At 40.1% G+C, this 27,946-nt stretch overlaps 1 protein-coding gene across 1 annotated transcript in view; it reads left to right on the plus strand.

Moving 5' to 3' along the window:
* The window catches only part of mrpl23 (mitochondrial ribosomal protein L23), a 39,362-nt gene extending 11,850 nt beyond the window's left edge, over positions 1 to 27,512 (plus strand). Inside the window, exons 4-5 of the mRNA XM_077211419.1 lie at positions 13,131 to 13,204; positions 26,800 to 27,512. Coding sequence (XP_077067534.1) covers positions 13,131 to 13,204; positions 26,800 to 26,964 — 239 coding nt within the window. The 3' untranslated portion in view covers positions 26,965 to 27,512. The remainder of the gene's footprint in view (positions 1 to 13,130; positions 13,205 to 26,799) is intronic.
* The last annotated feature ends 434 nt before the right edge of the window (positions 27,513 to 27,946 follow it).

The following is a 27,946-nucleotide window of genomic DNA, read 5'->3' on the forward strand; positions in this document are numbered from 1 at the left end:
ACCAATCGTGCTTTCTGTACTAGTCCAGTTAGTGTTTCCTTGAGAGTGCACACCCATCTGGTAGAGATGCACTTTGGTCCCTCATCCAGAACTTCCTCAAACACACTGTTATCTCTCCAACTCTTCATCTCTTCTTGTTTGGCTAGGTCAAAGGATAGATATTTTGTTACCAATACAACCTCACTAACATCAGCAACAGTGGGTTCTATTTGAAGACACTCTAAACATATGTCAACTGAATCTTTAGTAGGGCTGTGTATCACCAGCAATGTCACAATACGATACGCATCACGATACTAATGCCACGATACAATACATTATACACGATTTCTTTACATTATGTTGAAATCATTTTAAACAGATAAATACAATAGAATGAAGATAGCTTACCAATAAAGAGAAAGTTTTTGAATAGGTCAAGTCAAGTCAAGTCAAATATATTTATATAGCGCTTTTCACAATACAGATTGTATCAAAGCTGCTTCACAGTATCAATCAAAACAACTTAATGTTTGTTTATTACTGGAAAAAAGACATCCAAGTTTGGTAGAGCTGATCAATGGTATGATTGGTTAATTAATTTGAATATCCCCAACTGAGCAAGCCAAAGGCAACAGTGGCAAGGAACCGAAAAACTCCATCCAGTGACCTAATGGTGTCCTAACACCCCATCAGGTGACCCAATGGAGAAAAAAAAAACCTTGGGAGAACCCAGGCTCAGTCGGGGGCCAGTTCTCCTCTGGCGTTTATGAACTAGAGGCCGAATTTACAGTAACTGTAAGATAAAAAATTTATATGAATGCCTGGCTAAATAGATGCGTCTTCAGTCTAGTTTTAAACTGGGAGAGCGAGTCTGAGCAACGAACAATATCAGGAAGGCTATTCCAGAGCTTCGGAGCTAAATGTGAAAATGCTCTGCCTCCTTTGGTGGATCTGGATATCCTAGGAATGACCAGAAACCTCGAATCTAGTGATCTTAAAGAGCGCGATGGATTGTAAGGCGATAGAAGATCCGTTAAATAGACTGGAGCTAAACCATTTAGAGCTTTATAAGTCAAAAGCAATACCTTGTAATTAATACGGAACTTTATAGGTAACCAATGAAGTGATGATAAAATCGGTGTTATATGATCATATTTTCTTAATCTAGTAAGAACTCTAGCGGCTGCATTTTGGACTAACTGTAGCTTGTTTATTGAAGATGCAGGACAACCAGCTAATAAAGCATTACAGTAATCTAGTCTCGAGGTCATGAATGCATGAACTAACTTTTCTGCATCAGAGACTGATAGCATATTACGTAGCTTAGCAATGTTTCTAAGGTGGAAAAAGGCTGTTTTTGTAACATATGAAATATGCTTTTCAAAAGACAGGTTGCAGTCTAATGTAACACCCAGGTCTTTTACTGTAGCGGATAGAGTAACAGGGCATCCTACTATGTTAAAGTCGTGCTGTGAAAGGTTTTGTGGACGGTTTTTAGAACCGATAAGTATTACCTCTGTCTTGTCTGGATTTAATAAAAGAAAATTATGCGTCATCCAATCTTTTATATCTTTAACACAATCTGTCAATTTGGATAATTTAGCGTATTCATCTGGCCGTGAGGAAATATATATTTGAGTGTCATCAGCATAACAATGAAAACTAATTCCATGTTTCCTTAGAATATTACCAAGTGGCAGCATATATATTGAGAATAATAAAGGGCCTAACACAGATCCCTGCGGCACTCCATAGTTTGCCGAAGTTATAATCGATTTTTCTCCATTTAAGTAGACGAAATGGTAGCGGTCAGATAAGTATGACCTGAACCAGCTTAATGCTTGTCCTTGAACACCAGTGTAATTTTGTAGTCGATCTAAGAGTATTGTGTGATCTATAGTATCGAACGCAGCACTAAGATCAAGTAAAACTAGTACTGAGATACAGCCTTGGTCCGAAGCTAAAAGTAAATCATTTGTGATTCTAACAAGCGCAGTTTCAGTGCTATGATGTGGCCTGAATCCAGACTGAAACTTTTCATAGATGTCGTTTTCTTGCAAGAAAGAGCCGAGTTGAGCGGACACAACTTTTTCTAATATTTTTGACATAAATGGAAGATTCGAAATGGGTCTGTAATTTGCTAGGTTATTTGGATCTAATTGTGGTTTCTTAATAAGAGGTTTTATAACTGCCAGCTTGAACGTTCTTGGAACATGACCTAAAGATAAAGATGAGTTAATAATATTGAGAAGAGGCTCTTCCACTACAGGTAACACTTCTTTCAGTAGTTCAGTTGGTATAGGATCTAATAAACATGTTGTTGTTTTAGATGAAGTGATAAGTTTATTTAACTCTTTTTGTTCTATGGTTGTAAAGCATTGTAATTGTTCTTGCGGGGTGATAATTGCGGCCGAATTATAAGGCGCGAGCAAAGATCGAACGTTTACGATTTTGATTCTGATGCTTTCAATTTTCTCGGTGAAGAAGTTCATGAAATCATTACTACTAAACTGTAACGAGGTATTTTGTTCAGACGACGTCTGTTTATTTGTTAGTCTAGCCACGGTATTAAATAAAAACCTTGGATTATTTCGGTTGTTTTCTATTAATTTGCTGAGGTGCTCAGCCCTGGCCGTTTTAAGTGCCTTTTTATAAAGTGACATACTGTCTTTCCACGCGATTCTAAAGACCTCTAAATTAGTTTTTTTCCATTTACGCTCTAAATTACGGGTTTCTCTCTTTAAAACATACGTAGTATTATTGTACCATGGTGCTATACTTTTTTCTCTGACCTTTTTTAATCTAATGGGTGCAACAATATCCAATGTTCTAGAGAGAATGTTGCTCATAGTGCTAGTTAGTTCGTCTAATTCATCTGTTTGTTTGGGTTCAGGCAGCAGCTGAGACAGATCAGATAAGCTATTTGAGAAATGATCTATGGTGGATGGACGAATTGTTCTACCTGGTCGATAACGTGGCGCAGCATGACATATTACAGCAGTGCGTAATATGCAAGTTACCAAGTAGTGGTCAGTGACATCATCACTTTGTGGAATGATATCTATATCGGTTGGATCGGTTCCATATGATATAATTAAATCGAGTGTATGATTAAGACGATGAGTTGGTCCGGTGACGTTTTGCTTGACCCCGAAGGAGTTTAATAAATCTGTAAACGCAGCCCCTAACGCATCATTTAAATTATCTACGTGTATGTTAAAATCTCCAACAATTAATGCTTTATCGACGTTGACCAAAAGATCTGATAGAAAGTCAGCAAACTCTTTTAGGAAATTGGCGTAAGGCCCTGGAGGTCTATATACGGTAGCCAATGCTAGAGATAATAGGGATTTTTTTCTTACATCTAAGAGCGTAACATTTAGCACAAGCACTTCAAACGAATTAAACCTATGACGAGTTTTCTGAGTAACATTAAGGATATCTCTGTAGATTGTTGCAACACCGCCGCCACGACCGATCAGACGGGGCTCATGCTTATAACAGTATCCTGGCGGAGTAGACTCATTTAGACCGAAATAATCATTTGGTTTAAGCCAGGTTTCAGTAAGGCACAGAACATCGAAATTATTATCTGTGACCATTTCATTTACAATAACCGCCTTAGGTGTGAGCGATCTAATGTTTAGAAGACCTAGCTTTAGAAATTGTTTTTGTTCACTAATAGCGAGATTTTTTGTTTTAATAACAATTAGATTTTTTCTAGATCCTGCAGTAGATTTATTATTTGATCTTAGTAAACGAGGAATAGACACAGTTTCTATGCAATGTTCTACACTAGTATTAATATCAATTAAATTGGTGCAGTAGAGACTGTGATTTGGATTTTTGGTTACTAGTCAAATGGTATTTAACATCTTGGAGATGTTATCCGACAGAAGATCTGCCCCGATTCTACTTGGGTGTAAGCCATCAGCGCGGAAGAGCCTTGGTCGCTCCCAAAACAGATTCCAATTATTTACAAAAATCAATTTCTGCTCATTGCACCATGACAATAACCATTCATTTAGCGCGAATAATCTACTGAACTTTTCATGCCCTCGTCGGTACGTAGGAAGCGGTCCAGACACAATAATCGATGTTTCAGGCGATGTGCTGCGTACCGTATCGATAAGGCTCCTGAAGTCTTTCTTCAGAACCTCCGTCTGTCGCAGCCTAGTGTCGTTAGCTCCCGCATGCAGCACAACAGCTCCGACGCGCTCGTCACCGTTCAAGATCTCAGTTACCCGCGCAGTGATATCGAGAACACGAGCACCAGGAAAGCAGTGACTGTGCACCTTACTTTTACCTAACGTAGCGTGGACGTGTCGGACGGTGGAATCGCCGATGATCACAGCATCGCGTTCCGTTTCGCGAAGAGGGGAGAAGCGGTTCTGAGTTGAGATCTCGAAAACCGGGAGGGGCGAAAAGATTCTTGTCCTGGCTCGCGGCTTCCGCGGAACCACCCAGGCTTCGTGGTGGTGTGTTGGAGCCGGAGTGAATGAAATCATGGCTGATCGTGACCTGGACGCTCGGGACCAATGCTGAGAAACGCACGGAGTAGACGAGGTCAGCGTCAGCGGGTTACTAACGTTAATCACTGATCCGTGTGCATCAGCGCGTGATGTTTCAAGAGCTAAACGCCGGTCTCTCAGCTCAGCTTGTCTCTCTAGAAGGTCAAGGATCTGCTTTTCTACAGCTTCTAATTCAGACTGCACCGCAAGCAATTCAGATTTGTTCTCATCTGCACCAAGAGGTAGATAACATACACCTGATATATTCGCCATTTTAACAGATGGACAGTAAGTTAGCAATGATGCAACCAGTGATGCTATTAATATTTATACTAATTTATGACTCAAGTCTTGGGTATAACCGTCTTTTTAGTGGTATGGGTGTAATATAGACGCAGGATAGACGGGAAAACAAACAAACTCACAGCAGGCAACGAGGCTGACAAAAGCAGTCGATCGCAGGGCGAGCAGCAGTGAAGCGGTGTCTCGCTCTACGACCAACAATCAATGTTCAAACCGTATTTGCGCAAACAAACAAACGCAAACAAACAGACTCACAGCGGGTAACGAGGCTGACAAAAGCAGTCGATCGCAGGGCGAGCAGCAGTGAAGCGGTGTCTCGCTCTACGACCAACAACCAACGTTCAAACCGTATTTGCGCAAACAAACAAACGCAAACAAACAAACTCACAGCGGGTAACGAGGCTGACAAAAACAGTCGATCGCAGGGCGAGCAGCAGTGAAGCGGTGTCTCGCTCTACGACCAACAACCAATGCTCAAACCGTATCCGCGCAAACAAACAAACTCACAGCGGGCAACGAGGCCGACAAAAGCAGTCGATCGCAGGGCAACAGTCAAAGCGAGTCAAACAGGACAGCGAGGATCAGTATTAAGGTCTAGTATTAAGAACTTAATAAAGTAATTAAATGTAAAATAACATTGGGTAGTATTTTAGTCCTGACTAAATTAAATACATCAACTATAAATCCAGATTCCTTATAATTAAAGCTATCTTTTGTTGTTTCGGCAACAATATTAATGACAGACACATATGGCTGCTGTCACTTTAAGAGCTAGTGCACGGATGCTGTTTTCATTATACTGTCACATCACATGCATTTTATGCTTATTTAAGACATAACCGACTGTGTTGGATACTCACCAAGACCGAGATTTTTGACATTAATTTGCTTGTTTTTGGCCGTAAAAGCGATATAATCCATTAAAAAATAACTTTTGTTACTCACAGGCTGTTTGTGAGGCGGCTTTACTCTATGTAAGCATGCAGAGAAAACCATCTCTCAGAGAGCGTGCGAGTACTGAATAGTTTAAAATCGCTTGGATGTTTAGCGTGGTAAGACTTAAAAAGATGAGCGAATGGTAAACTTAAGTGACAATGCAATGCTCGCCCGAATATGCAAGTGAATATTCCGTCATGTCCCAACTCCTAAAAGCGAGAGTGTAGTATCACCGCCTTCAGCGCGTTTGACGCTTGCCTTGAGCAACCCATTTTGAGAGACAGAGACAGAAGACGCGGCACAACTGGACACTTAATCAATGTTTGAGGGAATTTCCCGCATTATAAGTGGGAGACCTGCAGGAATGATTAGAATAATGCGTAATACTCGCAATCCCGTGCTGAAATTCGAGCCCTGAACTGGCTACATTCAAAAGCACAACAGTATCGATACAGCAGTTGCTGTATCGATACGCGCATCGTCAGGAGTTCATGACGATGTATCGATATTCTGAGCACAGCCCTAATCTTTACTGCCTGCAACATTAGTGGGTTCTATGAGCAGAAGGTTGTACCAGTTTTTGTATTTGCCAGTAGCTTTGCCTGCACGCCCTAGTACTTTTGCTGTGTGCAAAGCCCCACTGTCTCGGTCTCTGTATTTTAGAACTTGCCCTGTTTTTAGACGGACATCAGTTCCCTGCTCTGTATCACTTTGTGTCCTTATGTCGTCACTTGTGTGTTGTGCTGCTACATTCTGCTCCATAGTGGATGCCCCTGTGTGCTCAATTTGCACCGTACTCTGCTGCATTTCGCTTACAGTTTCTGTTCCCTCTGTGTTGTTGACAGAATCTCCTGTCATCTCCTGTCTTTGCACATTGTTTGTGTCAATTTCAGCATCATCCTTGTTGACATGTTGATCTCCGCTGTCTGTGTTTACTTTTCTTAGTCTGAGGTAGTGTACCCTAATGCAGGTTCCTCCATGTCTGACAAACACCACTGCACCATCCTGGCCAATGACAACTCCTGGTCCTTTCCACTTTGGACAATCAACTCTCTTGTATTACACTTTGTCACCCATTTTATATTTCTCATCTGTGTTACGCAGTTGTTTACGCAGTGCTCTCCGTATTCTTTCTGAGCATTCTGCTTCAGTGAACGACTTTCCTGATGCATGTAAAGCAGAGATGTGTTTTGCCACCCACTCACTTTTTGTGGTGCCCTCTAAAGCTGGGGGCTTGTCGGTTAAAACAGAGGGCAGGTTGGGATTCTGTACAAACACCAAATGATGAGAACTGTAGCCATGGACATTTTGCATGGTGTTCTTTGCCATAAGAGCCCAGTTGAATGCAGTTTCCTAGTCACAGCCGTTACTTGTCTTCACTTTCATTATGATCTCTGTAAGTGTTTGGGTGTGTTGCTCTGTAAGTCCATTGCTCCACGGGCTATATGGTGCTGTTGTCTTTATTTCTACGTTGAAGTTTTCTGCCATGTCTCTAACCTCATCATTGTTAAATTCTCCCCCATTGTCACTAAACAGTTTCTGATGTGGACCATGTACACTTATCCAGACATGGACAAAGGGTTTCACTATTTCAGACAATTTCTTCGTGGTCAGTATGCTGACTGCACTAAACCTTGTGAACTGGTCAATAATGTGGAGATACCACACACCTGGTTCAAGTTCATGCAGATCTACTGCAACAGTTTCATTGTACTGAGATGCCAGTGGTAGGCCAACAGCAGGCTTTGGTTTGGTCTTACTGTATCTTTGACATGTTTCACATTCACTTAAACATTTTTTTCCAGAATGACACTACATTCTGCATCTTTATTGCCTGAGCTAGTAAGAAGTCTCTGCAGTCTGTCAGCAGAAGCATGACCAAATTGTCTGTGAAGCTTCATCAGGATTTAGTTTTTCAGCTGAGATCATTTTTTTTCTGAGATTGTTAGTATTTCCTCGTCACACTGACTTTGTACATCCTCATTCTTTTGTTCCGTTAGAGTGACATCTTCAACAGCTACCAAGACACAGTCATCACCTTGAATGTTTTTCTTTTCATTGTCCATAATGTTTACACAGTAATGACCAGAGCTTGTAAAGTCAAGTTTTACAGGTTGACTGAACATCACCGCACTGTCATTCTCCATATCCAGCACTGTCCCTGCTCTTTTCATGGATGCCTTGCTCAAGAGTAGTGGAATCTTCGCTGGCACAACTTCAGTTTCAATATGACACTTAGTTTGTCCAATCTTTGCAGGAATTTACAACTTTCTGTTGGAATAGACCACTTTTCCATCACCAAACTTAAAGGGTCTGTGACTGTGTTTCTGTCTTCCTCAGGTCATTTATCTCGTTTTGGCTTAGTTCAGCGATGTAGCTATTTATCCATTCCTGTCCACATGCAGTGTCTATTAGGGCTGGGCGATAAATCGATTTTATCGATTAACTCGAATGTGTAGTTTACGCCGATTTTTTTGAATGAAAATCGTTTTTTTCTTTAACAACCGCCGACGCTCCCATCTGGGCTCCCGTAGTTCCGACCGGGCTCAGCGCTTGCCATGATAGAGATACACAAACAACATGGCAAATGAGCAAGACCGCGGCAGCAGAAGCACACCCGCCGAAAACATTTACAAGCTGAATCCGCAGGGCCGCCAACTCTCACGAGTTCACTGTGAGAGATGCAATTCTGTCACTTTTTAAACGCTCTCACGCCACACATCCATTTTCTCGCGCAGAGAAAAATCGCGAAGCAAAGAGAACACTGACACCGACAGACAAGACAGAGCAGGTTACTATCGATATGAAACAGATTCTCAGCTCTCAGATTCTGTCAGTTTTATTACAAAATTCAAACAATAAACACCGTTTTGGCGCTTGTAAATGTGACGTGAAAGAACGCTGACAGATCTCAGTTCAAGCGGCACGTGAACCGAACATCTGTTACTCTTTACTACAAACTTACCGAGATGTAATAAAATCGATCGATCAGTGTTTTTCAACCGCGGAAAGATGTCCATAAAACAGCTGGAGAACAACATATGCCACGTAACGTTATATTTACCTCAGGATGGCTTTTAATGACCCATAGCACGCATGTTAGTTAGACGCATTATAAAATAAAAAACGCATTATATTTAAATTTAGTTAGTTTTAACCTTTAATAATACCAGCTGACAGGGCTCTCTGTATGTTTACAGCATTAGGTGAATTTTTTTTTTTTGGGAGAACAATTAACACATTAACGTATCTACTTTTAGATAGTAGTATATACGATAGTTCTTAGGTAGTAGTACGTAGCTACTACGTACCTATTTATCCAAAGGAATTTATATTGAATCAAGATCAGAATCAAATCACAAGAATTGAATTGAAATTGTGAAATTTGTGTTAAGCAATAATAAAAACAGTAGCAAACCAGTAAACTTAATGAAATTATGTTTAGTTACCAAATCATTTGACTATCACAATACACTTATTGTGATGCAAATTTTTTTTTTTTTTTACACATCCCCCCCCAGTCCCAATCCACCCATTTTATTTTATGTTACATTTTCATTGTTTTCAAAGACAGGGCCTGTCCTCTTGTCTTTTTGGCTTGTTGTTTCTGATTGCACTTTAATGGAGATCAAATCCCAGAAGGGAATATTAAAACAAAATAAAGTTAAAACTTGTTTTGAACAATTTCTTTGTCATCTGCAGATTGATTTTAAGTACGTAGAGAAAAAAATTGATTTAAATCGTAAATCGGATTTTTTGTGAAAAAATCTGGGATTTTTTTTTAGGCCATATCGCCCAGCCCTAGTGTCTATTATTGCTGAGCCGAAACACTTTGGCATAAATATTTCTGCTTCAGTGACTGCTTCTGCTTCATTTTGCGACCATGGCTTGCTCCTTTGTCGCCTTTGTTCTGTTATATGCTGTTTCCTGATTAATCCCCACTGTAGAAGCAGACTTTCCTCCGAAAATCCTCTTCAGTGCTGACTTCATTGACGCAAAATTCAAATCTATACATGCTGTCAGAGCTAACTGTCGGTCTTTCACTTCTAACCACGCAGTATCCAGCAGTTTGAATGCTAATACTGCATCAGGAAGCTCCATCTTATATTTACGCATCCGCGAGTACCGCTGTTCAAAATCAATTATATAGTCCGTCATGGAAACACCGCTATCTTTGATAATCCGGTCAAAACTCGAGTGCGCCTCATAAACTTGGTCCTTTTCTTCTTTGAGAAACAAATCATTGAGTTTCAGAAGTAAAGTGTTCATGCCAGTGTCCTTATTCAAATCACGGTATTTCCATCACTGTTTCTCTCGCTCTTCCCAAGAGCGCCAAAGCCACAGCAAGTGCCTCTTTTTTTTTTTTTTTTTGAGTTCCGCAACCCTGGTCCAAATTGCAACTTCATTCTTCCAACTTTCATATGGTTTTCCTTCATCAAAGGTTGGTGGTACTCTGTAGTTGCTAACCATCCTCTGCTACCAATGTTACACAAAAAGATACACTTCAGAATCGATCTTCCGTTTATTTGTCAACACCAAACGTTACACCACTTCGTTCGTGCTCCAACAACAACCACCCCGTACTTCCGGGAATGAGTCCCATTTTCCCTTTCGGTAAACAGTCATGTGAAATCTTAAACTATATTCAGCACAGAGGTATAATGTGCATGGACACATTTTTGAATGTCTTAAACTATATTTTGTTTTAATTGAATGTACATTGCATACAGAAGATCTGTCACTATTTCCGTTTCAACGTGAAGTCACTATTAACTGTTTTTGTTTTCCTTAAATAGATTGGGTTTTATCGATTTAAATGATAAAATAAGTAATTTACTGTCAGGGTTCTGTCACTTCTGTCTGGTTTATATCTTGGTTTGGTGACAGAGCTCTGACACTCCCGGTTTGTCATGTGTTTGTTTAGTCTGGTCTGTTGTGAGCACATGGCTTGTCATGTATTTCCTTGTGCCATGTGCTCTGAGATCAATTGTCTAGCCCAACCCATCTTATCTCATTATTGATTAATTTGTCCCACCTGCCTGCCTCGTTACCCTCTTATGTTTGTTTCCCTATTTAGGCTCCCTGTGTTTGCAGTCCTGTTCTGGTTCATTGTCCATGTTGTCCATGTTCCTTGTGTTCCCTGAGCCTTCCTGTTATTGTTCACGTTCCCCCCCCCCAAGAGATTTTTGTTTGTAGTTTGTGTTTGTTTGTTTACTTAATAAATATATATCCATTGTTATGCACTTGAGTCCTCACACCGTAATCTACCCATTCCGTGACATTTACATGACATTACACATTTATTAGGCATAATAGATGTAAGATCATACATTTTTTAGAGACTTTTTTTTCAGTGAACTGGTTGATCTGGTTCACAAACTGGACAAATTCATGAATCTGGGTTCTGAAGTTAACAGCCTACTGAGAGTAAACTTTAGAATTTGTGGCTGTTCCTCACACGAAGATAATGTATGACTTGAGAAAACTTAGAATATAACGCATAAGTTATATCAATCACTTTTCATGTTTTTTTCACTTTTCATGAGTTTTGTGTTTGGAGCTTAACATCTGTGGTCACTATAAGCTGTTATTGTATGGAAAATATACAGTTTGCTTAGAGTTTTTCAAAAATCTAAATTTTTTGTTCCACATAAGAAAGTATTGGGTTTAGAACGACATGAGATAATAACATACTTTTAAAAGTAACTTTACTTTTAAAACTATTCTTTCAAAGCATAAATGTTATGTTAATATATCAAACAATAATGCCAAAGGCTAAGTAAATAATGCAGGGGTTATTAAAGGCTTTACCGTCTGGTTAACACAGAGGGAACCACTTTTACGAGCTACCAGTTGGGTTTATGCCACTGTGATTTTTCCGTGTGGTTTCCACGCCAACGCTGGATAGGGCCAGTAAGCAAAGTGGCCATTTTTACAGCCACAATGTAAAAGCTGAAAAATAAAAAGCAGAACACCCATTAGGTAAAATAGACCACGTCAGAGAAGGTGTCCCGCTCTGCGTCATGTGATCCACTTCGCTGATGGTTTAAAGGATGTGGAGAAAAGGGGGGCACGGGTGGAACCCCCGGGCTCAAGGCATCTATTCTTTTTCCTACTGAGTATTTTGGAAATGGGTTTCTATAACTACCCTTCAAGCCTGGGATTTGTAACATAATAGTAGCCAGCCAACGCACATCCTCAAAAGAGAGCTTGATTGAATATTTATTTATACTATATAATGTTGGGTGGGAGTACTGGAATGGAAACAGGGTTCGCATACATGAACAAAAGCGCTTCTCACCTGTTTTGTGGGTTGACCGTTGAGTTGACCCTAAATGGAGGGAGTGTTTGTGTGTTTAGGGTTTCCTTGTACTAGTAAAGGAAGACTGCCAATTATTTCTGTGATGTATAGAAAACTCATCACACAAGCCACCATTGAAACTTTTAAGTTGAGAAAGTTTTTAAAGACGGATTTCACCCCAAACATTTTTACATTATTTTATTCTCGTATAATGTCATACTTTATATCATTGCAGAACTTCCCACTGTGGAAGACGTAAGAACAATCTTTTTCATATAACAACAGTTCCTAGTAACTACAGCTATTAAGATCCAAAATTGACTGTAAGTGAATTATTGAATATTCACTTACATTTTGGCCTGTTTCTCATACAAAGCTATTGTATGGGTTCAGGAGACCTGAGATGTAGCACTCAGGTTTCTGTGAACCACTGTTAAATTACATTTTGGTGTTAACAGATGTGGTCTTTATGAATTTGTAGTATGAATAAGAGCTAAGAACTATTCCTTTAAACTCTGAACCACTTTTCGAACTTACTTATTGAACCAAATGTCATGCTTTAGTATATCCAGTGAAACACACTTTTTCCATTGTCCACCAAATTTATCCTGTCATGAGTTTTAATTATTTAATCCTTATGTCCTCTGTGTATGCTTTTTTTTCTTGGAAGTGATTTGATTCAAATACTCTTGACATCTTTCTCTGGGTCTTGTGTGTATTAACCTGGGAAAAGGTTCACATGCATTTCACAGTTAACAGGACTGAAGACATGGGCTTCTTATAAAACCAACCCCTGTAACCATAAAAGTCATATAATGGATACCTGAGCTGCTGTGCATAACATGTTTAAAAGTGTTAAACAAAAATACATTTTACACAAGTAAAAAGAAGAGTAGTTTTCAGTTACATTATTTATGTATGTGATTTGTGCCTCATCTAGTGCCACCAAATGTAAGTGCAAAAAAATATTTATTTCTAAATATAAATTGCTAAATAAAATTTGTTTTATGGTATTTGATGCAATTATGCAATTGTTAATTATTGATGTAATAATATTTTAACTAAATGTTAATCACTTCCGTTTTTCTCCTACCAAGGTTCAAACAAGAAAAGAAACCACTTAAACCAGCGGGTGAAGAGGCCAGATTACAAAGTGGCGTACGTTCAACTGGTGAGTGTTGTCTTGTTTGGGCCCACACTTGAAGGGGACCGACATGCATTGTGAAAGTTCCTGTCTGTTCTTGTGGTCCCTTCTGGCTATCTTGATTTCCATTAGCACAGGACGATTCAAAGTAAGGGACGTCAACTTTATACTTTTAATAACCTTTTAAGACTTTTTTTTAAAATTAGAGGTGCCTGGGTCAGATGCATTCTTTTAGTTGGAAGTTTTTAAACAAAACAAGACCCTTGAGACCCTTCTCCCTTGAGAAATGGGATGCTTGGGCATTTGTGCCCCACTTTTATGTATCTTCTTTGTTTTGAGGGCCTGTCACAGCTTATGCTGTGGCACCGGTACTCTTTGATGCGAAACCCTCACCTCAAAGTCCCAGCACTGCTTGTTTAGCTTCTGTCTCTCCCACACATCATTGCCTGCCCTCCTGAGAAAGATGTTAGTTTGGGTTCTGGCTTTGGCCAAGAAGACAAAAGGTCTTCTTTGGTTACATGCCAGAGTTTATGCAGGTATTATAGTACAGAGAGTTAAGTTCTCAGAGATCAGCTATGGTTATTATAACAATAACACCCATAACGGGTGGATGGGAGAGTTGTTTCTTGGGGCATCAGAACGTTGACGTTGGTCGCGATTCAGTGGCGAACCACACTGCTGGGTTCACACCTGCATTTGGGCTGAGCCCTGGGCTGTTGACACCGAGTGTGTTTGAAGTATGCCGCCGTGAAAATACTTTAATCTGATCTTCTTTGATTCATTCGTGAAAACTGCTTTTGTTTCTTTTATGGTTTTTAGTTTGTAAGAGAAGAATTAGATTGTTTATACTTGATTAATGGCTAAAAAAACAATAGCACAAGGCAGGGATAAATTATTAAAGTTGTCAAAACTGAGCCGCTTGTAATGGGATACATAACTGGAACGTAAATTAATATTTAAAGGTGAACTTCCTCTTGACAAGAGTTGAATGACTTCCTGTGTGGCTTTGCGCTGTCAATTTAACCTTGTCATAAACCCAGTTAGGTACTTGGATCCGGAGAATTACTGCATCCTGTTCCTAACATTTGTCTTCTTTCAGATACAGTGCCATATTTGCTTAAAAATTTAAGGAGAGAATCACTTCCTTGTTCAGTCTATCAGAAATTCATGCTTATTTATGTGTGAATAACATGCAAGCTAAAAAATCTCAGACTGTGGCAAAAAAAAACAAAAAAAAACACTGATATGAAACCAAATTTCCGGCCTTTTTCTTCTCCTCCAGCAGGTCTGCAAAGAGGAAAAAAAACACTGCCCGAGAAAAACCCTCCTTTCTATTCAGTGGTGGGTAAAAACAAGATTGTTCCTAATTGACACCACATGTGGGGGAGTGTTCTGTGGTTGGATACCCTCAATGGTTCCCCCCGCCGGCCCATCCCCCAACACACTACATCAGCTAATATTCCAGAGGCAATACAGCGAAGAACTCTCTACAACTCCCCTTTCTCTGAACCCACAGATTTTACAAACTCCAGGCTCACAGAAAAAGTTGTGTGTTAGAACAGTTTCTTGACGGCCACTCTCTCATCAGACCTCCCCACAGTGGGGAGGAGTGTAAAGGAGAGAGAGAGAGCATCAATTAGGTTGAGAGAGTTGCGGATGGTGTCAACACATGATGCGAGGTGAGTGAGGGCACCGTGGAGCCGTGCCAGAACAGGGAGGTCCAGACAGGGGTCAAGGAAATCTTAAGCAACATAAAATCTTGAGACAATATCAAAGCTTTGCATACTACCGCTTTGCAAGCAACACTCTAGTTAGATGCAATGATATCCTGTGCTTCTCTTTGCAAGGCCGTGACCTGTTTGGTCCCAGTATAAAGGTTCTGGTTGTTGATGTCACATCTGTAGTTTTCCTGGCTGGCTGGTATAATGAACATAACAATTTATTGTATAGACGCACCCAATCATAATCGCATGCCCCCTTAACTGAAGATGTCACTGATCTATACTGTGGTATAAATTTTCAGACTTCTGACATTTTGCTTGATTACGTTCATCATTGAAACGCTTACTGCCCCACAAAGCTGAGTTTTTGTGGGAACACTCAAGTTTGCCTGTTTGTTGAAGGCAACAGTTTATATTCATCCCCCCTTCTTTTTCCACAAGGGTCTTGTTGCAAGCATCAGTGTTTGGCAAGACAAGGCAACTGTTGTTGGTACTAATGGATGTTTGTTGTTGTTTGAGAGCTTGTTGCTGAGTCGTTATTTTTTCGCGCCGTGTTTCGGTCTAGATCAGCTGGTAGCCAGGCTACCTTTCAGATCGGATCGCAATGTTCCACCTGAATTTGTGAGCACACTCTGCTCAATTACCACTGAACAAAACTGACTGAAACTCAACCTTGCTAAGGCATACTATTATTTTTCTATTCAAATGGGTTCCTTCCTGTTACACACATCTTTCCCACCGAATACCCTGCACAAATTTACACCCTTGCAATTTTTGCTGTTTTGAGTTTTGAAGCCTTGTAAAAGTTCACATTGTGATCTTATCAACACTAGATGGCAACGTTTGGCTTCAGTGGTGTTGATTGTTGGGCCCTACAATGTTGCCGTCATGTGTTCTTTGCAGTTCAGAGTGCTGTAAGTCAAAGTAATTAAAAATGCCTTCAAACATGTTTTGAAGTATTGATTTAGCAAACAATGTGAGTCAGGTTTTATAATTGTAGATTAGAAGAGGTACAAGGTAAGTTTGTCATTTAGAAAAGGTACAAGGTAAGTTTATCATTGTATTGTAGAATAGAAATGGTGCACGGAAAGCTTATCATTGTAGCAAATGTATGAGGTAAGTTTGTCATTGTAGAATAAAAAAGGTACAAGGTAAGTGTGATGATTATTGAACAGTAAAGAATGAGGTATGTTTAATATTGTACAACTAAAAAGGTGTGATTTACGTTTGTTATTGTAGAATAGAAAATATCATCGTAAAATAGAAAAGATAAAATGTTTTATGGTATTTATTTCAATGGTGGAAAAAAAACATTGACACCATTTATCATTTGAATTGGTTGTGTATGTAGGTAGGGCATATTTAGAAAGAATTGTCTATTCTACTACCTTTTTTATTTACAAATGTACAGTATTTCATCTACCACAAGGACTTTCATAAGGCTGTGTTCGGATGAAAGAAACACAGCATGAATAATGGAAAGGCCAGCGGGGTCTCTGGCATCCTGTTTGAAGAAAACACACACACACACACACTCAGCTCCCCAGTGTATGTCAACTACGAGGCAGCCTCTGTGAGTGCCAGCAGACGCAAAGCAAAGGAGATGATATTGAAGTCCCTCCCTCCACCTCCACTCCATGTCCTTTATAAGTTGTGTGCTGTGTGTTTCTTGCATTTCCTTCAAACTGACTGGTCTGATTGTACCTGACCTTTTACCACCCTATTACTGTTTTTATCTCTCTCAAAATGTCCAGGCACCACCAAGCTTAATTTCAGTAAAATTTTCATTTAAAATTACATTAGCACAGGAAAATAGCACATTAGCACAATAAAATAAATTACTCAGATACTAGCAATGCTTTTCCTGTTATGGTACCACCCTCTAAATTGTCCTGCTACTTATATCTCTGTCTCTGACTTTCCCTTTCCCACTCTATTTTCTTTTGTGTATTGTGTACACCAGAGATTTAGGGAGAGGTTCAAGACTCTATATGCAAATGTAGGGTTTATCTTTGATTGCTGTTGACAGGGTCCAATATCCTAGAGAACCAAAACATAGCCAGGACTTGGGCAAGTCTGAACAAGTGGATTGGTCACAACTGTCATCACTGCGATCATGGAATGAGTGACTCAGTGGCTTAAAATGACATAAGGGCTGATACCACTCTGAATGGAGACTTTGCCACCCTTACTTTAGACTGGCTTGTTAAATCATTACAGTCAAGCCAAGTGGTCAGAGTATGTGCTAGCTTGTCTACGCCAATGTGTATGAGAAACAGTTCCCGAATTGCAGTGGAAACATGCTTCTGTGTTACAGTAAGGGTACAAAAACGTCTGGCTTATAGCTGTCCTCATTGAGGAAATATAATATGTTTTGTTTAATTTTTCCTTCCACACACTTTTCCTTGGCGTTGAAGATTCATTAGAGTGGTTTTGGGAACAAAGGCTCTGGACCCCCACATATGTTTGGCAGGGTAGCTGTGTCTTGGCATGGGGAACGCATTGCATGAATCATGTTCTCTACTGCTGTGGCTGGTCAGGTTTTGACAGCTGGGCCACTGTATCCATGCCCAAAGGAAGTGTTTATGCACAAACGATGGTCCTCTGCTGGGAGGCAGTCAAGGCGTCAGAGTGAAGCAGGGCAGACAGAAAGACTGGCAATGAACCAGCTGGGCCTCAGATGGGCCAGATCCTTCATTCTCTCTGAAATGCATTACATTAGCGCTATTAGTCCATGCATAGAGGGAGTAACAACTTTGGGGACAAAAACTGACCAGTGCTCTTTGTGTAATAAACTTGCCTTATTCATCCCATTCCATACCTGTAGAAGTCATAGTCTTCAGTTTCCAAGACAAAGAATTGCTTCTTTGTTTCATTATGACTGTCTTTTTTTTTGTGCTCTTATGTTACATTTACGAATTTGGCAGATGGTTTTATCCAAAGCAGCTTACATTAAAGGTGTACTTTTTTATTCATGTGTTCCCTGCGAATCAAGTATATGATTTTGGTGTTTCTCCAACATAATATACAATGCAAATTCAGATCAAATATAAAATGCTAAAATAGTCCCAAATAGTCTATATTGTTTTTGTTTTTTGGATTGTACATAGGCTGGATTCCACTTAAACACAATCATTCTTTTACATAAACAAACCCATGGTCACTTTGGTTTAAGGTCGCACCAAATTTGTGAGTTTATTGGGATGGAGTAGAGGTCAAGCACTCATTGAGAACATCTGACTCCTCCCTTGTGGTCAAGTCTGGGAGTTTTCCATTTGTTTGTCCCAACCTGGGTCTTTGCTACTGAGACTATCCTTGGAATTTCTGCCTAGCCATATAACTGCCCTGAATTTAACACTGTGATTCACAAAAACCATAAAAGCTACAAATCTTTTTATCAGGAGCATGTCCCAACTGTCACCATTGTTGTCTCTTTTGGCTTGATTCACGCTCATTTTTTATGTATAGAGTGCATCAAGACCAAGAGATATGAGGTATCTTAGAGCAGCCAAATATATGTGGTTAGTGAGTCTTGGTAGTCAGCTAAGACTGTAGACTTAGAGGAAGTAGCAGTGTGGCCCACCCAGTGAGACTGGCAAAGAGAGCTTTTTACAAGCATCTCCATACATTTCCTGCCTCCCTGTATGGTAATGAACTTGTTAATAGACTTCCAACATTACGCAAATATCCCCTCGTCATTAAACATCCTGAAAATACAGTCACATGCATAGAACAGATTTACAAATTTTTCTGGCATTAAAGGTACAATATGTAAGATTTTTGTAATAAAATATCCAAAAATCACTTGCGCAGTGTGATGTATTTCTTCCAGTTGTGTACTTACAATATCCCAAAAGTTCCCAAAGTTTTTTTTAATTTCAGAGAAATTCCAATTTTAAATAATGACTAGTCCCTGGTCGTGGCCTGTTAATGACGTAATATCCGCGTTATCCCTGGTTTCCGCTTGTACTGCCATAGTAACCATGGCGACAGACATCTAGTCTAGCGGCACGCTCACACTGTTGTTGTTTCGTACAAACATTATGGACCATGGCAAGCAGACTTTGGGACAAAAAGAGAAATAAATTGAGGATCAATAGTGGCGTTTTCGAGATGCCGAGAGCTCCGCGTCCGCGGCAAACGTCCGCTCTTGCATACTTTATTAGACAGGTGAAAAAATGTACATAAAACGAATCAATGTTATATAGCTAAACATGATGAAAATATGATCAGTATGTTATTTTAATGTTGATCTAGCTTACTGCTAATCTCATACACAGGCCTGATAGCGCTCCGGCGCCACGCCGGATTTCCGGCGTACAGACGTGTCTGCGAAAGAAAAAGAAAAAAGCAACAGCAAAAGAAGTGGAATTCAACCAATCATAGCGCTGGGTTCATTCCCCAAATAGCAAGCGGGTATGATTGACAGATGCGTAAGGCCTATCATTAAAAAGAGACTGAAAATCGACAGCAATAAACCCGGCTGGATCCCGCTTCCACTCCCGCGGCCGCCTCTGGCTGAGTTCATGAGCGAGGACAGTAGGCTACAGTAGTCACGGCACTTCTGACTCCTGAAGGTAAACGGGCTGGGGTGAATGTGGAAAGTTGAAGTATTGTATTGAGTTAACTTAATCTGGATTCTATTATCACACGGAGTGATCGCAATCGCATGGGTTATCTTAGAATACTCCGTCATTCATGTCACTCAGATAAGATGAAGACATCATACAGCCATGCAAATTATAAAAAGCTTAAGTATTGATGAACAATAAATCTAAATAAAATAAAAAATCGCTATGGCTTACTGATTATGAAAGTGCTGTGATTTGTGGATTAATTTACTGAAAAGCGCGAGTCTGCAAACAGGCGTTTATTCATTCTCAGTGTTGAGAAACGTAGCCTGCATGCGTTACGTTATTGTGTTATAATAACTAAAGTACCTAATTATGTTACATAATAATTTTTTATGAAAATTAGCGCGTTACTTGTGGATAAGAAACCGTTGTATCAGTGCTGCGCGAGCTCTCTCTCATGGTCCGTTCACACCGGACGCGAATAGCGCGTCAAATTCGCGCCTACCGCGTCTAGTTATACGCTTGACCACTTTGAATCCATTCGCGCGTCGAGCGAAATTGACGCGCCTAAAAACAAAAGTTTGAAGCGAAATTTACGCGCGTTGGAGGCGAAATCCGATGAAACTCAGGAGGCAAAACCCGTTGACGGCCATCTTTTTATTGGCTAACATTTATTCAGCTAATACGTGTCCTGTTTAAAAATGTGCAATGTTCAAATGCAAAGACAGGAAGGCACAAATAAAAGCCCTTTTTCCTTTTTAATCAAGTTGGCTATCATATTTGGATATTGGAATAACAAATTAAGTAGAACTATCTTAAATGTACAAATGTTTTTTTTTTTTTTACTGTTTTCTAGAGGTTTCTTAATTTTAGACTAGTTGACCAGCACACATTATTTTGCAATGCAATATTAATCATGAAAAAAATACATTGCAGTGCAGTGCAAGTGAAATTTAGGATTTGGGTCGAATTCAAAAAACTTTAGAAGTCAAGAATTATGAAGATAGGCATGTGTTTGTGTGTGTCTTGCATTCTCAAAAAATAATGACAAAAATATATGACGACAATATAAGAAGACTAGAAGAACAATCGCTCATCACTTTGTGTCAGAAATTAGCGGAGGATAAACTCGCCCTTACGCATCTGTCCCAGGGAAAAAAGTTCAGGCTCAGGATTTTTTTCTGCTATCATCCCTGCATACAACCAACAAACTAACACATAAAATAACATTATAACTTTCAACACACTCAAATGCAGTTTAGTATGATAGTGTGTAGACCAAGTGGAACAGCGGTGTGTTACCTTACAGGTTTAATTTGTCAAATAAATTGACCTGTGTGAGTATTAATTCAGCACTTGCGGGTAGTTCAGCACCTATTCCTTTATGTCCGCGGGATTCGTGTGTGGCACTGATATGTCATTAGCAATCGCGCCCTACTTCATACCACAGTCATGTTAAAAAAAAACATCTATGTAGTCACTCATCCATAAACAGATGCAATCGGCATGACGACCAAGTTCCATAATTCCGTGTATGTGTCATCGACCTACGCCTTTGTTATTGTAAGAGGTTAGCGACCCCTAACGGCGAAAAAAAATTACATATTGTAGCTTTAAAGGACAAGTTCGGTATTTTATACTTAAAGCCCTGTTTTAAGATTGTTTCTGATGAAATAGAACGGTCAAGATTGAAATTTGGACAAATGCTGCTGTCCCGAGAATTTTCGGTTTCTGTGTTAGCACCCCGCACCTCCACAATGGTTTCATAGTGGCACTGGAACAATATCATTCATAAAACGCATTACACTTTACTTTACAAAGACGTGAACCCCACCGAGTGGTCTGGGGTGTTCACTGATATGCTCACACAAAAATGGCTGCAAAAGATGCTTTCCAACAGGTTTTATCGTAGTTTTTGTCCAACTCCATTGACTTGTATTGGATGTTCTGTACGTTATTACACTGCCGACAGAAACGGAAACGGAGTTGTTTGTATTCTTTCTGTAGTATTCCAGTCGCGGTATCGTAGGCTATGCTATCCAAACATTGGCAAAGGTGCATTATCGCCACCAACTGGGCTGGAGTGTCTATTATTCAAGCTCTCGACGGAAGAATGTCCGGTTGTGAGGTGTTTGGGAAAAATAGGTCCACAGTTTTACAACGAATGGTAAAACACCTGTTGGAAAGCATCTTTTGCAGTGATTTTTGTGTGAGCATGTCAGTGAACACCCCAGACCACTCGGTGAGTTTAACGTCTTTGTAAACTAAAGTTTAATGCGTTTTATGAATGATATTGTTCCAGTGCCCCTATGAAACCATTGTGGAGGTGGGGGGTGCTAACACAGAAAACGAAAATTCTCGGGACAGCAGCATATGTCCAAATTTCAATCTTAACCATTCTATTTCATCAGAAACTATCTTAAAACAGGGCTTTAAGTGTAAAATACCGAACTTGTCCTCTAACTCCTTGGTGCAAAATAAATCACAATTGTCATAGTTTTTCTTGCAGCTGCGATTGGCCAAAGAAAAATAGATATAAACGAGAAGAAAAATGAATGTCTCTGAGGAGATACAGTATCAGCAAATGCCCAGGTCTTGATACCAGTCTGGCAGAAGGATTTTGCTAATGAACTTGATAGTATATTTGAGTATTACAAACTCTTAATTGATATTCCCTAACCTGTTCATTTTGTTTTATTGTGCTTGCAGTTTTTTTTCTAGATACGTTTCTAATTTTACTAATTTTCTTCTCCCCTCATCTATGGGAATATGAAGAGGACACATTTTGGAAAGCCTGCTTGTAAATTGGAGCTTCTGCTTCTGTCTAATAGTTCAGCAATCATTGTCAAAGAGCATACAGTGGAGATCAGGCAGTGGCTAAAGAGGAGAGGGTGGTGCTTTATCTACGGAAACCCCATCTACTGCTAATCCTTTCAGACTGGCCCAAGTCATGCCAGTTGTTCCTGTTTGACTGATCGTGGAAGTGATTGTGGGATGTGAGTCACTACAGTTCACCAAGAGTACTAGTGTTAGGGTGGTTACTTTACTCTAAGAATCTTTAAAGTTAGGCTATTCAAGTTGAAGTGTGTGATTTCTGTGACAATATCAACACCAAATGTAATTGCCAAAATAGGGACTGCTTTCAAAGAGGTTCTCTGAACACTCTCCTTCCACCTTTGGTTGGCATTTTTTAAAATAAATTTTGGCCGTATAAAATTTGCCACCACAGTGTTGACTGACAACCTTCCCAACATTTTCTGTCCTCAGTGGTTCGTAAGGTGTTCTGGGACAGGATGATTGCTTGGATGTTGCTAGATCATTGCTATGGTGTTCTCAGTAATTGCTAGGGCATTATTAGGTGGTTGCTTACAGGCCCAAGCCCACCCCCAAGTTTATATGATATTTTAGTTGCTAGATTACATTTATATCTACATTGTCATTTAGCAGACGCTTTTATCCAAAGCGACTTACATTTGAGGATTAAACCAAGCGAGTCATCGTGGAGAGGCAAAAACAACGCAAGAAGTGGAAGAGAGAGGGCAGATAATATCTAAAGAAGTTAAAGTGGAGCATAAAGTATCCGTTGCGGTATTCACATCCAGAGATGAGAATTGTGAGGGTGAGGGAAGAGAAGATGACACAGCAGAGGTAAGACGGGAGGGAGAAAGTGAGCGCAGGTTTTGTCTGAAAGTAACTGGTAGGGGAGTTGGTGGAGTGTGGATAGTGAGTTGTAGATTGAAAGTAATGAGGAAATGATCTGAAACGTGGAGAGGTTTCACCAAAATGTTTTCTGTGATGCAGTTGCGTGTGTAAACCAGGTCCAGTTGGTTGCATGAGTACCTGTGGTGATGAGCCGTTTGAGATCGAATGAGGCTAGGAGAGAGATCTAGGAGAGAGAATCTGTAGCATACGCTTCTCTAGATGAATGTTGAAATCGCCAAAGCCTACCAGTAGAGTGCCATCCTCAGGGAAAGAGGACAGCAGCACATCCAGCTCCTCTACAAAGCTTCCCAGTTGACCTGGGGGGCGATAAATGACCACAATCTGGATCTTAATGGGAGTTGTAAGTGTAATAGCATGATATTTCTAATGAGTTGTTATTGCATAGAGAAGAGAGAGTTGAGTATTTCCAATTGTTAGAAATGAGAATACCAGTGTCCCCACCCCTACCCGACTGGCGAGGGGTGTGAGAGAAACGAAAGTTGTTAGAGAGAGCAGCAGGGGTTGCTGAGTCTTCTGGACGGATCCAAGTCTCAGTCAAGCCCAAGTAGGGGTGTAAATCGGAGCCTACATGACGATTCGATACAATACCGATTTCTTAAGCCAACGATTCAATTATTTTCGATACTTCAGAATTCCCCGCGATACAATTCGATACGATTCAATAATCGATATTTTTACATGATATCTATTAAGTTTCAAATAGATCAACAAATTTTTTTATAATTTGCCTTTTATTGAGAATACAGAAACAGTATTCTATTCACATAATGTGTATGTTGTGCTCAATGCACTGCAAATAGAACAGCAAATTATGTGTGTGCGAATACACTGCAGACTCACTCTCGCTCTTATCCAAGGTAAGGGCTATCAGCCCTTACATGTGTTTTATTTAACTAAATACATCATAATCAGCTAAAAAGCATGCGCAGGTCACTTACTTCCTGAACAAGTGCGCACCCGAGTCCGTGATGCTTTCACATACACGCGAGCCGCGGCACGGTTCGAGTGCAACCGAACTCAGCGCACCTCCTCCAGGCAGTCTCGGGTTTGGTACCCCAGTGCGCACCCGGGTCCGCATGACAGACAGCGTTTACATAATTAGCGATTTTCATCCGAACCGTGCCCGTTCCGTTCCGAGTTGGTGTGAAAGCACCCTAGACTTTTCAAGTAAGCTGTTGAAGTAGCCTTTTGTACACGTTAGCGCCTGTTTGTTTACGTTAGTAACTGCTAGCTTGGAATTCGCCGACTAAGTGACTGAGGGTGCATTCACACTGGCAGATTAGTTCGGTGACTAACTAACGTTAGCCCAGTGCATAACAACAATCGTTTGTAGGCATATGAGCGGATGCTGAAAATAGACAGGCGGCAAAACAAACACATTAATCGATACTCTTGCGGACGCATCGATGCATCGAATCGTCGGCTGTATAATCGATGCATCGATACGAATCGATTAATATTTACACTCCTAAGCCCAAGATATTAAGAGTTGAAAGAGATGCAAAGGCAGGAATGAAGTCAGCTTTATTGACTGCTGATTGACAATTCCATAGACCCATAGAAAGAGAGAGAGGTGTGTGTGTGGATGAGAGAACAGGACGCAGATTAGCAATATTGCGCTGCCTTCTGTGCGTGATGAGAGAGCGTTGTCGCAACAGGCGTTGCGCTGTCCGCAACAGACAACAGGAATGTATTGAAAGCATATGTTGATTAAGGGAAATAGGATACAAGTAGGAAAGGAAAGGGAGAAGAAGATACTTAAGTGCTCAGCTGGTGTCATTGCTCGGTGGAGTCGCACAGGTAGAGTCGATGGTCTTTACCCGAGTCGGTCTTCACACGAGAAGGCTGAAACGCTTCCGCTGACGCTTCTGCGACAACGCGCACACTTCATATATATAAAGCGCTCAAATTACTGAGTGAGGACGGCTGTCTCGGCCCAGCAATTAACACAGCACCCTCGAATAATCCAAAAATGGCAGAGATCGAAACTAGCAGTTGGCCAGTGACTCATTTAAGTGCTATGCAATTTAAACTGCAATAATATTCAGACGAGGCTGTTATAAAAAGTAGGAATGCGTCAAATTAAAATACATATTTGTGAGAAGGTAAAAATTTAAAATAACCACAGAATCGAATATAGGACTAGCTTGAGATAAATACTAAACTGAAACAACAGGAGAACTGGATATTTAGAAAAAATCTTGCGCGCTTTTGTCGACTCCACAGACTTGGCCGCAGACTTGACTTAGACTGAAGTTCCTCCTTTATAAGTCTGAGCCCCTTTGAAAAAAATATTGTGAGTCCAATTTCTTTAAGCAATAACACACCTGTCTTCAGAAAACATGGTGCAAAAGATTAAAATTAACAGCAGTGTCAAAAACAATTAAATAATGTTTAATTTTAATATATTAATAAAATATATTTTAATTATATTAACTCTTAATATAATAAGAAATTCTCTTGGTCACAGGGGCTCAGAAAGCATGTCTATACCTGATGTTAAGCCACTGAATGTACAGTTTATGGTGTAAGTTCAGGGCCTGAATTATAGAGGGATAGGGGGAGGGAGGGTTAGTATAACAGAGACAGATTTTGGGTTGAACCCAACAACAACATTTGTTTCATGCTTTAGTCTTCCTTTTTCCTATAACCTTTCTTTTTTTTTTTTTTTTTACACATTGGGGTTGGGGGCATGTCAGTGCCCAATCGATTCTTCCAGCACTTTTCAGGATAATATATTACATTATATTCCTAAAGACTATGTCCACATTTCCATAATATTACACAATAAACATGAATATGCAGTGCTTACATTTGAAATGGTATTTCTATGTTAAATCAAACTGTGAAAGTGCCCACTGTAGCTTGAGAAAAGAGTTTGTACACAACATGTACAAACATCCGTGCTGACCATAAGGCAATTGTTTAAGGTACATTAATGTTTTGTTGATCTGAATATGTTGAACAATCATGTGGTGACTTATTTTTGTTAATCAGCCCTCTGCCAGGGCTAGAACATCCAAACTTTTGAACTCCACTCTTGGATTGTCATGCGAACGGGTCCTCTTGCCAGTCTTCAGTTACAGTGTCTTTTTTTGTTTTTTTTTCAAGTAGAGTTTACTACAGGTGAAAGAACAGACATTTTTGGCATCCATTTTAGTACTCTTGTTACTAAGGTTCTGTTTTTAATAGGTTTGGTTCTTGTACTTTCATTTGGCTGGACTCTCAGTTTATAGTGTGGGGTTTTGCATTTCTAGTTGGTAGAGATTGAGCGCCACTATGGAGTCTTCGAGGCCAAGCTGTTGGTTCACTTGTTGTTGTTCCCCCCATTTGATGAATACATTTGATAAAGAAATGTATTTTCCTGTCTTCGTACATCATAGTCAAGCAATCCCATTAAAAAAAAACACCCTCTAACCACTTAATTTAAATTTCCCTTCCCCCGACATATGGACATTGGAGCTGAAGTAGCCAATAAAAAAAAAATCAGAGACATGAAACCTGTTGCGAACCTGTTTATGACAAACAGACAAACAGGATGTTCATGACAGACAGTCTTTGTAATCTTTCTTTAAACGTTTAACAATTCCTGTGTTTCCTGCAGGCTCAGCAGCAAACCTTCCAGTTCCCAGATATCTTTCCTGAGAAGGATAAGAAGAATGAGGAGGGCTCTGTTGAGGAGATGCAGGAGAAGTTCATGGAGGATGAGCGTCAGAGGCAGAAACCAGATCCCAGAAGAGGAGGAGTTCCTGAATGGTTTGGCCTCTAGACAGACAAGTGTTGAATGAAGAATGACTTCAGAGAGGCAACAGCTGAATGAAGAATGTGGTGTATTGTAGATTATGTATTTGTGCAGGAAGAGGCATTTACAATGATCTGACTAATGTCTAAAGAGGGCCGTTTGCTGTGATCTGATCTGACTTGATGGATAGACAGACTGGATGAGAGAAGCCTTGGAAACCCATTACTCCAATAGAATCATGTGGTCCGTCAGAAAATACTAATGTCTACAAAGCATACAATCACTCCTGAGCATCTGCCTTGTCATGAAAATCAGGTTATGTTCTCCTCCCACAGGTCTCAGAAACTTGCTTGAACAAAGATCTTCCTTGCAAAGTTCTTGAGCATACACTTCCTTTTGTTTAAAATTCATCAATTTTTTCCCCTTTTCCTCCTGTGGATCTTGAAGAAAGTTCATGAACTACAATTGTCAATCTAATGAAGTGACTCCAGTTCTTCGTGCAAAATCATACTGTTAATGTTGTTCCTGATGCTTAAAAAAATAAATAAACCCTGCATACATTAATTCCAATAAAACAACATGACTTGTTTTTGTGTTTTCTTCAACCCTGTTGTCTCTAGATTTAGGTATTCCCCACAGATGTGTTGGATAACCGCTTGCCAGTTTTCATACCAGGGAGGCTTACCTCACTCAGCCAACCTGGTGTTTGCCTGGTAGAATGTCAATATTGATAGCATTTGCCCACTGTTTTGTTCTTGAAGTGAAGTATCCCCTGCACTGCAATACAGAATTTTGTTTTAAGGCAAAAAAAATCCTTGTAAGGGAGCAGCTGGACAGCAAAGAAAGAACCCTGGATCTTTGTCCAGTGTCCTCATTGCTTGAAAGATTGAGGAGAGTCCACGTTATATTCGGGAAGTCTTGCAATGGTTGCCACGGTTGGCCCCCTTCGTCCCAGCATCCCTCCCCTTGACAATCCAATCAACTCTCCTTCTCTTGCCCAAACCTTATA

Source organism: Siphateles boraxobius, unplaced genomic scaffold (assembly GCF_051911475.1).
Source record: "Siphateles boraxobius isolate OS27281-9 unplaced genomic scaffold, OSU_SipBor_1 65, whole genome shotgun sequence".
NCBI classification, from domain to species: domain Eukaryota; kingdom Metazoa; phylum Chordata; class Actinopteri; order Cypriniformes; family Leuciscidae; genus Siphateles; species Siphateles boraxobius.